At 41.0% G+C, this 12,921-nt stretch overlaps 1 protein-coding gene across 3 annotated transcripts in view; it reads left to right on the top strand.

Annotated features, from left to right (window-relative positions):
* vari (MAGUK p55 subfamily member vari) overlaps nt 1-12,921 on the top strand; it is a 134,397-nt gene that overhangs the window by 106,768 nt on the left and 14,708 nt on the right. For all 3 annotated transcript variants that reach the window (XM_075876961.1, XM_037427244.2, XM_075876962.1), the window contains exons 10-12: nt 4,585-4,746; nt 9,361-9,563; nt 12,215-12,346. In XM_075876961.1, coding sequence (XP_075733076.1) covers nt 4,585-4,746; nt 9,361-9,563; nt 12,215-12,346 — 497 coding nt within the window. The remainder of the gene's footprint in view (nt 1-4,584; nt 4,747-9,360; nt 9,564-12,214; nt 12,347-12,921) is intronic.

The following is a 12,921-nucleotide window of genomic DNA, read 5'->3' as shown; positions in this document are numbered from 1 at the left end:
GCGTCACATTGTGGTATTCATGAAACATGATTGCCGTGGCAGTCTGCATGTATTTGTGAGCTTGTTTTGTAGATGTAAACAAAAAAAGAGAAAAGCCTGTTCACTGACACTGATTAATAACATTTATACAATCAGTCTAAACCCCGCTACAACGAAACTGATGGGGCGGGAAAAAATTTTGTTGAAGCAAAAATTTCTTTGTAGTGAAGTTGAAAAAAATATAGCTGATCTGAGCTAGCAAAACAAAGGAACGTTTATTCTCAAAACTCAAAAAATGTCCACTGCTTTTTATTCTTTCCCAGCAGCATCACGACATGATTCTCACCCATGCATAGCGAGGCCATAGTGAAAAGCACGCTGAAACAATGCCTAAAACCGCTTTCGTGAACAAACCAAACAGTTGCATTAACACGTTAACACCAGCAGTTGTCCGCTGTCAAAAGTATCCAACGCCGAGATGGAGGCAGGGTATTGTGAAGCCGCGACTTTTGCATTATTCTATGCCATTTTTATCAGGAAACCATGAGCTGAGCTTCAACTTCGGCGATAGTTATAAGTGCGAGAACAGAACGACGGCCAAGAGACAAGAAGGAGCCTGGAATTTGTGGTCATTCTGTTCTCGTGCTATAACTGTCGTCATGTCATACCAACTAGCCCAAACCGCCACACTTCCAAGTTACGTTTCAGCTTCAGACCGTCTGTGGGTCAAAAGCAAGCCAGTGGTAAAACAAAAGCAGGGCAGTCTCATTGCCATTGCTATCGAGAAATGGCAGCGCCCCTACTTGCTGAACAGCTTTGGTCCCTTGAATGAACAGCGGCGGTATAGCGGCGGTTGTTATGATGCGAATGCATGTTTTTTACTTCGTTGACACATTTTCAGGCTCTGAAAATGCATCAAAATGTTAAAAATTGGGTTTACTGCATAGCGATAAGTATCTGAGCCTGGACTTGCATCGTAAAATTTCATTAAAGCGGGAAGATCGAAGAAAAAGGGTTCGTTGTGGCGACAATATTTATGCATTGACTCCTATGAACTGCTGACAGGGAATCATGAATTTTTCGTTGTAGCAGAAATTTCCCTGAACTGGCATTTGTTGTAGCGGAGTTTGACAGTACTATTTTTCTGGTTTCAACTTCCTTTAGGAGTGTACAAATATTCAACGTTTCTAATATTTTTCTAATAGTATTTGCTATTCATTTCATTTTGCAGCAGAATTTTACTGTTCAATTTTTCTGAAAACAAATAAAGTCAACGTCAGATTGGCAGTAGTCTCCGGCCCCTTCAGATTTCTAATATGGTTCATAGCATTATGCTCTCATATTGGGGCAAAGCTGCCTATCAGGCTTTGCTACTGTGTCAAATGTATTGACTCAAGGAAATACTGGTTCCAACATGGAGATGGTGAATGGGGCAAAAGTGAGGGCTCAATAATGCTGTTTTGAACCTGAAATTTGGGAAGGAAGTTAAAAAATTTGGGTGCCGGAGATTTTCGGATCCATAACTTCAGTTGTTCTCTTATATATTAACACCTCTGAGGTGGATTTGGAACTCCAGATTCAAAGGGAACACACTCTTGTCCATCACATCAATTGGCCTTCCATAAAAGTTAAAAGAGAGGGAGAGGCCAAGAAAAGAGCATCTTTGCCTTTCACATGTAAAGTGTTGTTGACAGCACTTTGGTTGTACCAGATCATGTACATAAGTAGAATTCGGTCTCTGCATTGCCTCATTATTAATAAGATGACTACGAAGTACCAGCCCACCAGTGCTTCATCAACCTAGTCAAAAGGAACCTTTCATGTTGCCATCTCGTAAGAATATACTTGGGAATCCTCTCCAACTTTTTTTTCCCTACAATTTCACTTTGAGGTATTCAAAAAAATGTTCTCGAAATATTCGACAAATATTTGATTCGAGTCACACTCACTTTTCAATATTTGAATTCGCTTCATAACCAAACTTTTGCAATTCACACAGCTCTATTCTTTTTTAGTCTCCGTAATCAGTACAAGCACATGAACAAGAAAGCACGTTTGCATTGTTTCTGATTCTATTGCTCTATGGCCACCAAGGTTTTGATAGAGTTCTAGGGTGTTCCATTGACTCAATAGACTTAACATCCTTTGAAAATATCTATGTAGCAGCGTGGACTTGAGCATTAAGTGAATGGACTATTGTTTGAAAGTCCTTCTAAGTGCCTGTCTGACGTGTGTATAAGTTATTCTTGACAACAAGTCATTACGTAGGCCCAAGCAGGTGCCATCAAAATTTGTGATGTCGCAGCGAGCTGGTGATGGAAGTGCAAGGTGCTGTCGCCACCTGTACTTTTTTTTTTGCTTACTTTCTAGGTTACAAGGCATTTTATCGTGGAAAGACTGGTGCTTTCAGTATTGTGAAATTGTAGTTACTAATATAGGAAAGGTCGCTTTAGTTTTTAGTGTCTTTTTAACATGTGCAAGTGCACTTCATCTCACTGAACTCATGCTTGAAGCAAGAAAGTTATTTAAAGCATCAGGATATGGTGTAGGTTGAATTTATTACTTTAGCTGTGGAACTACTATTCTAGGATCTGAAAGAGCACCTTTAAGTAGCTTACTTTTTTTATTGAGGAGGGAGAGGGGAGGTAAAAATTGAAAGCAATTAGCATTAAAGTGATGCAACTATTACCGTATTTACTCACATAATTTGCACCCACACATAATTTGAACATCCCTATTATTTTGCCAGGTTTGCAAAAAAAAAAAGATGTTTACTTGCATATTTTGCGCTCTCCGACCCACCCGAGCCACCTCGCTGGCACGAAGAGACTTTCCAATGCTTCGGACGGGCGCGCACCTTGCCGAGCAGTCAAGCGCAGTCAAACAGGCTGTGAGTACATAGTCCATTCTTCCGAGGACTTCTCCTGAACTAGGGTTCCTAGAATACCCGAACACTCAAACCTAGCTGCAGATGGTCGGCTGAACTACTCCAGCGTTTGCTTCCCATCTCTCTATCTCTACCACCTCGAGAATGCACGCTCGCGTGACGGCACGGACAACTTTCTGCATCGGAGGCATGCAAGCCCTAAGGCCTGTCGCACCAACCGTTCCCCTTGTTCTCTGCGTCTGCACTGGAACGCACGCTTGGTCAATTTCCGAACTTTAGGTTTTGCCATACGGCCAATGCGTTTTATGGCTTCCTTGCGATATGCTGCAGTAAATATATATACGGTGAAATTGAAGCTCGCTGTTGTAAATTTTGCAGAAGAAAACGGGAACCGTGCCTCTGCAAAGCACTTCAAGGTGACGTACTTCAACGTGTGATGATCGATATGATTGGTACACAAGAAATCAGAGAACGGCGCGTTTTTTAATGCAAGTTTCCTGCTACTGAAGAAGGCCTTTTAAATTATGTGCGAAGGCTTAAGTCACCCGGTACCGCCGTGTTGTGAGACCTAGTGTCTCACACTATTGTTGTGAAGAGCTTAAAAAAAATGGGGCATTCGAACGCACTTGACAAAACTGAGGACGATGCACTTTGGGAGGCCAGTGGCAGCGACTGGGACGATAACTCCCACTTGCACTTCGCGATCAATGATTCCCACTAGATCGAGTGTGACCAGATGTGACTGGTTAAAGTACGTGCTAAATATTCTAAATTAACAAGTACATTTCGTTTCTGCTCCAATTTTTTTAGACGTATATATTGCACACATTAGGACTGTGACAGAATATTTCGTACTCCCACTTACGCCCTTGCGAAATCTCCACGTAATTTTTGCACCCGCTTCTTGGGGCCCCAACATCGCATAAAAAAGTGCGCAAGTTATGCGAGTAAATACGGTATGTTGTAGTTTCTGTTCAGCAATCAGAGGAGTACCAGCCAACACAGGTTCAAGTTCCCAGAATGAAAGGGCTGCATCAGCTATTGCTGCACATTACTCAAGCACTGGTTGTTTTATTGCACCAGACGTCTGATTCTTATGTCGAAGGTCAATACTATGTAGAAGGTGTACTACTCGGGAAAAGATCTTTTGTGGCTATGCTGCCAAGGGGCCACAGAGTCAGTCATGGAAAACTAGGGCAACTGGCATCAATGTTCACTTCCTGATGAGTGTTACTTGATATAGCAAGACCAGTCAGGAGCATGAGCACAGCTCTTTGCTTTAGCATTTGGACATAAGCAATGCAACTTGTGCATTTGCCATTGGCAGAGGCTATTCCAAAAGTGTCTGTCGCAAAAAAAGTGGTGTATGTTGTCCTGCGAAGGTCTTATTAGAGCGTGTTCTCGCAGTTATGGTGGACATCTGTGCATAAAAACGAGGGCGCACTACCCACCTCCTTAGGTGAGAAGGTAGTCATCCTAGTGCTTGCGTCTTACCAAGTGCCTTCTCATGGCGAGAGTAGCACTTTTGCTATATTTTGGAGTTTAGCTTACTCCTACGAGTGAAGTAGCTTTTCTCTTTAATGTCCTTTTAAATTCATTGTACCTTCTACTGTAAGCAGTTCAAGCCATAAGATTTTGTAAAAGGTGCTTGCTTAAAGCTCTAATATGTTGTTATATGCTGAACATTTTTGTGATCTTACTTCTTTTGTCTAATTCAGAGTTTGAAAAAGCTGAGCTGCTACTGTATGAAGAGGTTGCTCGGATGCCACCATTTGAGCGTAAGACACTTGTGCTTGTTGGAGCACGAGGTGTTGGTAGACGTTCCCTGAAGAACAAGCTTATCAGCTATGATCCTGTGCACTTTGGAACACCACTTCCTCGTGAGTCATTTGCCACTTAAAGCAGAAACTTTTTCTTACACTGGTAAATGTTGCTAGAACAGTGAACACTAAGTGTGTCTGGGCAAACTTTTTGTTGGTGACTCAGTTTGGAGCAGTGACACTGAATTAGGTCATGAACCTCCGGATCTGCCATGGCTTGATTAGGGAACCCCAAAATTTTCTTGAACAAAGTTTTCCAGTATGCTTTTTGAGTTAAAGGGACCCTGAAACGGTTTTGATGATTTTGTAAAAGCGCATTGGGGGGCCCCCGTAGACCAAGTCCCAAGGGTTATTTAGAGACCGGTTTGATCTCACTGCGTAAATTGTGTAATTTATTACAACGCTTTAAAACTGCAAATCGCTGCAGATTGGTGCGGATCGTTCCGACTCGGCCAAACGTTTTCAACTGCCCATTCACACCCATTTGACATCACTGTGGCTGCTGATCTGATTGGCTGTCATGGGCTGTAGAATGGGCAGAAGTAAGATTGGGTGGTAGGGTGAAAGCACCTGTCGGAGCAGATATGAACCACTCCGCGATATTCGTCTCTGTTGCCAGACAGCGTGCGGGCTGCTGGGTGCACTATGTGATAGCCTCCGAGACTGCGCACAACCTGTCGGCATGTGATCTCGGAGGTCTAGACTGGTAAAAGCTTGAAAAAATTGAGTGCACTCATTAGAGCTGTGCGATCCCTATCCTTGACAGTGTGCCTCATGAGTTGAGGAAGCCAGGCAGAGGTGCGAAGGAGGGTATGACATAATTGTCCATAGCGGCCTTGGTACACAGCATGTCACTAAATTTGTGGTGTGAATGGTCTGATGATTAATCGTGTGATGATGATGATGATTATTGATGATGTCAAAAAACTGTTTCGAGGTACCTTTAATGAAATGACAGCATGCCACATCTGCACTTTGGCAGCCTTAACAAAAGGACCATGGTAGCAGCATTGTGCAAGATTATTGACAGTACAATTAGAGGGTCTGTTTCATTCATGCTTATGTGGTGGCATATAATTCTAATCGAAGTGGAAACAGGTCTAGATGGTCTGCAAGCTGAGGGCCATTTTGAAATCTAACAGCATCTACCGGGTTGAATATGCAGTTGCTAATTTACGACAACCAGTGATGATATAAATGATCTATTTTAGTAGACATATGGGTCACATTCATGTGTGTTGAAGGAGAAATGTTGTATATTTATAGAGGCTGATTTACTTCGACATTGCAGAGGCATAGCAGGACTTTATTGTAGGGTGGGGAGGGGGCACACAGATCTGTGTGTGTGTGTGTGCATGTGCAGTAAGTAGTGTAACCTTAATATAATGAACCCCAATTTAATGAAATCCATGAAGTAACGAGCCGTTCACATTTTCTAATTTTAGCAGCCTTGAAAAGTATGTTTTTTTCTTGAGTTAGAGCAAAGAAAATTATCACTGCAGTTTTGTTACATATAAATTCTCCTGCTTTGCATGTACACACACCTGTTCTTTCCGACAAATAAAAGATAAATAAACATCAGATGGCAAAAAGCAATATTTTGCGTGCGACCTTATGTGTGGAAACGTTGCCAATGGGCTCCAAGAATTACGGTTTAATGAAATGGTATGGAATGCACTTCCTCGCTGTGTATCAGTTTTTGTTATGGGAAATTCAACTGCATCTTTGATCAATATGCACTGTGTTTAATGCCATGCTGTGTCAAAAAGATTGTCATTTTAGTTTGCGGAGACCAACTGTCTAGTAGTGATCACTGGCACATAAGCAGTATGCCCACACTATGCTGTGCTGTGCCTTTCTGTGGCAAAGACAGGTCTTCCAAGGGTTATGAGTCACAGTGTGATTACAAACATGGAGTAATGCTTACATGAATGAGTATTGGAAGTGCATGGAGACATGATGGTGGCCACTGACAAATTTACGATTCGATTACCTCTTTTTATGCACAATCCTATCGTGACAAGCATCATTAGCTATCTGCTGTACAGTGCAGAAAAATTGTAGCAACCGCTTCAAAACACTTAAGGCACATCACAGCACGGGCATTTGGGGTTAACAGTGTGAACAGTAGTTAAACCCCTTTATAAGAGGCATGCCCTAGGCAGCAATTTCTGTCTTTTATATCAGATGTCTGTTATAAGCAGGGTACCATGTATTTAATTTCTTATCAACTCGTGTTTTACTGTAGGCACACAAGTGTCTCTTATGCACATTTGTCTCTTATATCAGTGTCTTTTATAAAGGGGTTCAACTGTATACTGATTGCCATATTATAATGCAATTGAACGGTGACATTTATATTTTAAAATATATTTTAAAAATTAAGCGTCTGTGCTTTCAACATACCCATGAAGAAACAGTTTGATAAATTCATTCTTGTCATGGTGTGAGAAAACTGCATTAAGTAATATATGAAGTTTCTTTATGAGGTCCAAATGGCCATACTTGTACTTAAAATTATTCTCTCTTCTTGTTGTTTCAGGATACCCTTAATAGTTCAATGTATGTGAGAGGAAACTCACTGAATATTGCTGTTACTTTATGTAATTATTTAAAGCATGTCTCTTTAGACCAGGGGTCTAGCCAGGGGGTGGCACACTGTGCTCGTCGTGCCCCCCTCCCCCTTATTTTTTTTCGCCATGGCATAGAGAACAAAAAATGACCATTTCAAGGGGGTGCCGCATCCAAAATTAAGGAGGTGCCCCCCCCCCCCCCCCCAAAAAAAAAAATGTCTGACTACACGCCTGCTTTAGACTAATAGATTTATGTCTGGCTAGAAGAGGCATTAGTGTCTGTGAAATGCATAAAAAAACATGGTAGTTGGGTTAGTTAGTGTATGCTCTTTAGAATAAGTTTAGCAAAGCAAGTGACCACATATACGAATCACTCGTCCTCATAAGCCCACACTAGTCATTGGAGCTCACTCTGACTCACTCAAGAAATATATTCTGCTCTGAAGGCTCACTCGGACTTAGACTCGGCAATATTTTCTTCAACCAGACTCACTCATACTCTGGCTCACTAAAAATTTCCTCAACCAAACTCACTCAGACTCAAACTCACCAAAATATTGCCCGCCCGGACTCACTCAGACTCACAGCCCATCCGAGTTGTAGTGAGTCTCGGTGAGTCACTCATGAGTGAGTTTTTGTCCTGTGCTCTTTTGGAAGTGTGGCTAACTTTTCACCCATTTCTTCAATCCTTTGCGGTTTGTTGGCTTCTACCCAATTGCACAACATGGCTGCGGTGGTGGTCTCTGTTTGGACACTGCGTGCAGCTCTTCCATGGTTGACTCACGTGCATGTTTTTTCTGTTGCATTATCTGCCGTCTATAAAATAGTTAGTAAACTTTGTTTACTCGAGCTTTGATTTATTTAGTTTTGGACCAGAATGGTTGAAAGGTGGGTAAAAGTTTGGAGCTTTAAAGGACTGAAAAAAAAATTTATGGTAATGAAAGTAAAAGCATGTGCTAGCTTGTACATTCAAAGCTCACTGGGAAAAGTGAACAAAAGAGTCTCATTGTTCTCTACAGTGAGGCATGTTTATGACAGCTCCTATTGTTGTCCTAAAGCTTTAAAAATAGTGCTCACTGGATATATTGAACTAATAAGATTGCTGAAACAGCAGCTGCATATGTAATTTGTTAGCAATTTTGGTTATGTTATTTAGTTGGCAGTGCTTTTACAGTTGCCATTTAAATACATTAGTTAAGAACAAGGTATAAGAAAATCATTTAGGCGTAGACACTCTTTGCCTGCTGTGACGGAGACTGCGTCCAGATAATGTTTAGACATGCGCCGGCCGCGGTATTGTGGCACAAAAGTAAAGGGGCGCTGCGATGTGGGGGTCTAAAGGGACTTGGTGCAACAAAAGAGACGTGCATTGCACTTTTTCTTTTTCTTGTATTTTTTTTTAAAGCACCATGCATGCTAGCAACTAAAGCTAGGAACGCATACCACATTTTTCGCGACTGAGAAACATCATGTGTGGCGAATGCTGAAGTTGCCTCCATCAGCGGCCGTGCCTCCACAGTGTTCTCCCGCACACAACACTGTTATGGACGCTACATACGCAGCTCATTGTCTACAGTACATACAAAGGCCACAGTTGTGTGGGGGACAGACGCTGCGGCATGGCAGCCTAGAGGGAAGTGTCGAATATTGTCTAAACAAACTGCGGGGCTTTTGTCCGCACCTAAAGTGATTTTACTTATACTGTGGTTAGAAAACAAGAACATTTCATTCAGTACTTTGGATGCGAGTTCTTGCACCCTTTTTCAGTTTGTGTACTACTACCTGTCTAGTGTTATTTGCACTCAAATGTTCCTTGCACTCATTTAACTCAGTTTTCCACTCAATGCATTTCTTAGTTCTTTTTTTGAATGCTGTTCGGCCATTGTGGATGTTCATATGAGCCATATCGCTATGGTAGTCTGATGAGACCAAACCATCAGCACAAGTATGACCCAACTTAGTATGTGCATTGTACACATGTTGCCTAATTTTAATTACATAACAATTAAATGTACTTGACTATTTGGATGCACAAATATCAGCAATTAAATATTACATCTTGGCCTTGATGAGATTGGTGTATGACTATGCTCTGGTGCAGACACATCTCGACCTATACGGGAGACAGAAACTGATGGAAAAGTATATTACTTTGTATCTCGAGAGGTCATGGAAGCTGACATAGCTGACAACAAGTACCTCGAATGGGGTGAGCATGGTGGTCACCTTTATGGCACCAAACTGGACACCTTGCGTGCTGTCATCCGCTCTGGAAAAATGTGCGTCGTGGACTGCAGTCCCCAGGTGTGTATCTCGTCTGCCACACTTTAAAGAATGTTGCACCACAGGTGACACACCCCGCTTACTGTGGCATCTCTGCACTTCTTTTCACTCATTTTCCTGCTACGCTTGTTTTTATGGTGTGCTGATGTTATGTGCAGTCAAACCTACATATAGCAGTACTCTAGGGCCATGAAAATACCATTGTTATGGTCGATAATTACTAGAAATGGGTTGCATGAAAAAAAAAGCTAAATGAGGGCACAGCACACTGTTGCTAAAGAAACTATAATATTAATAGTAAATGAGATATATCAACACACATCAGTAATAAGGATGGCACGGCTGCAGATTTTTTTGCCGTCCTTCAAATGCAGACACTTGCATAGTCAAAGTATTAAAAGTTCTGAAATATTGAATGCTGAAATTCTTCAATGTTGCATTTCAACATGATAGCTTTGGCAGAAATTTCAGTGTCTGTGTTGTTGGTTGTGAGCGAAAAATGATAATCTTGTCTGTGATCGAAAAAAATAAGAAAGATGCAAATAAAATAAATAGTAATAATAAAAACTTTGGTCTGAGTGAGAATTGAACCCGGGTCATCTGCATAGCAAGCAGGTGTTCTACTACAGAAGCCTGCTAATGCTTTTTTTTTCTTTATTGCCTGGTACAGAATAGGTACAGTAAGATCAAGATACACAAAATTCATTAGTGATACACTGATGCAACTCTGTCTAGTCTACAACTTTTTCATAGCGTTGAGCATGTCAAGTATATAGTGGCCCAGGCTGGTGAATCAGGCTGGGCTTTTAAAATCTTCTGAATTTGCACAGCACTTTCAGTGAAGTTGTCTCTCAAAGATTTTACATGAACACTTGCATAACGTTCCTGCATTCGTGGTTTCCATAACCCCTGGAAACCCAGAACCATTATTATGTCTTTTCTATTGGCGCAAACTTTAGGCCATATGAATTCACCAGTGATTTTTCCTTTAGAATGTTCTGAAGCATGTCCCAGTAAAACACTGCACCTCTGCAATCTAGGAAAGCATGTTTGATAGTATCGTGTTTTCTGGTAACTGATTCAAAAACAATTACCATAATATGAATGTCATGTAGTGGAAGTAGACCCCTTAACACATGTAATATGATATGGCAGAAGCATAGAATTGCGCTAGGCATCAAAACATGGGAACCTCATAACGAGTGGGTGTTTTAAAGAACCGCCCATTACAAAGTGCTCGAACATACCATGTTGGCGTGTTGCCTTATGGACGCATCGTGGGCTCTTCGCTGATTCGCAAAAAGAACACATCTGGCATAGTGGGCGCTTGTACTTGCAGTGGATATTCTAGCATAGCTCGAACTGGTTAATGTGTGCACACAGTTTTTCGTTTTCTTTGGCACAATTGAGGCATGCACCGAAAACCGATTGAGGCTATCAATTCTGAAGGCAATGCGCAAAGGGCCTGATTATTCCGTCTTGTTCTATTCTTGAAGGTGACTCTCAAAGATCTTCCAAGTTTCTTCCGAATTATCAAACTGCATATCCAAAATTGAAGTAACTAAAGTCATTGCTTCTGTGTCGATCATTTCGCAGGCTCGATTCAGCAGTCTCGATTCAGCACCGTCACGAGTAGATTTGCTTGCAGCTGTAGCAGATTTCAAAAGCCAGCTTGGCCACAATGCCAAATCGGGATATGTGGTGCATTGTACTGTGAATTCATAGGGGTTACTGTCACAGGGTAGAACATCCCCTATTGTGGTACACAGTGGCATATTCAAGTGTGGAGAGGTGTAAGAGCGATGGGCGAGGCATGCGTTTACAGCAATGCCAAGAAGACTACAGCGCATGTCTCTTTGTACGATTGTGCAGTGGTCCTCAGGGTGCTGAGCGGAAGTGCTGCAGGTTGAATTTCTTGTTTTCTTTCTTGTCAAGGATTTCACTTTCTATTACCTTTAAGCATGGACACCCAGCAGTCAGAATTCATTGTTATAATGGGTAATGTGACGTGGGGGCATTGTTGCAAAGGGTTACTTCACCATAGAAGACACACAAAAGTTGACGATGCAGGAGAATCTATTTGTTATAACTGATATATTGCTAAAACTGGTATTGTTATAAATGCGTTAGACTGTAATGATTAATGTTTTATGTGTCAAAGCAACACCTCAACTATAATTTAATGTAGCAGCTGACTCCGCACGAAATTCTTTTACCACAGTTAACTTTTTGTAACATGTGGTAATAAAAAACTTATTCTCTGAAATTTTGATATATCAGTGTTTTGCACTTTGCCCCCACAATAATAAAGTTGTCTCAGCTAAAAAATCCAACCCACTGCCTTGTCTTCACCTCGAGAATGGCATAGCATTTGAAGCACTTTCACATTGTTGATATGCGTCAATGTGAATGAAGAAAAATCAAATTTTTTAGGTACTGATGCTCAGATGACATTTTTTAGTTCTAGAAATATCTTCATGGACTCTTTTAATAGTCTGCAAAAACAGTGTCCACAAATTAGTGCCATTTTTGAACTAAGTGCGTATACTATTTCCATGTTTTAAACTACTCTTTGCAGAGATTTGAGCCATCTTGTGCACATTGTTAGGAAGCTGTTTAGTTGCACCGCAAGTAGTTAGAGTAATCTGCTTTTCATTGCCTCCTTGTTGCAGTATCTGAAGATCCTGAACACACCGGAGTTCATGCCTTATGTGGTCTTTATTGCTGCACCTCAGCTGGAGCACTTTCGACAGATGCATGAATATGGCCGTCATCATGGATACGGAAGCAGCCGCAACCTGACGGTGAGATTATACATAGTTATATTGGTTATGTTCACGCTGGAAAGTTAGCATAAGCAGCAAAAGTAAGGGTGACTGGGCTTTCGCTCAAGTCACATGTTATGCAGTTCATATGAGCTGGAATTCAGTTTTTAGTTAGGCATGCTGCTATACGCTCATATCTCATTATAACAAAGTTGCATGTTGCACCAAAATAAGTTTGTTATATCTTAACTTTTCTTATAAAGGTTTATTCTAACACTCTATCTTTTTCAAGACTATTTTTCACTTACTTCATTATAACTGATAGTTTGTTATATCTGTTTTTATTATGTTAAGATTTGAGTGTATGTATATGCAAAATATATGTGTATAATAGATCGAGGTTTGAGTGTATATGTAAAATATGTGTGGAAGTGGATATTTGTGTGCCATATTGTAATGTTTACACATTACAAATAACAGTACAAGTCAGAAATGAGAGAGGGCAATGCATGTGCTATTAGCAGAATTGGAGGCTCTAGAAATCTCTGCAAATTAAAAGCACCATTATTGCTAACACTGCAAATTTTTTTCTCTTTTTTTTTTTTGACGATATA

This window comes from Rhipicephalus microplus, chromosome X (assembly GCF_043290135.1).
Source record: "Rhipicephalus microplus isolate Deutch F79 chromosome X, USDA_Rmic, whole genome shotgun sequence".
In the NCBI taxonomy this organism is placed as follows: Eukaryota; Metazoa; Arthropoda; class Arachnida; order Ixodida; family Ixodidae; genus Rhipicephalus; species Rhipicephalus microplus.
The sequence above is the reverse complement of the archived record's forward strand: the minus strand, read 5'-3'. Positions and strand labels throughout refer to the sequence as shown.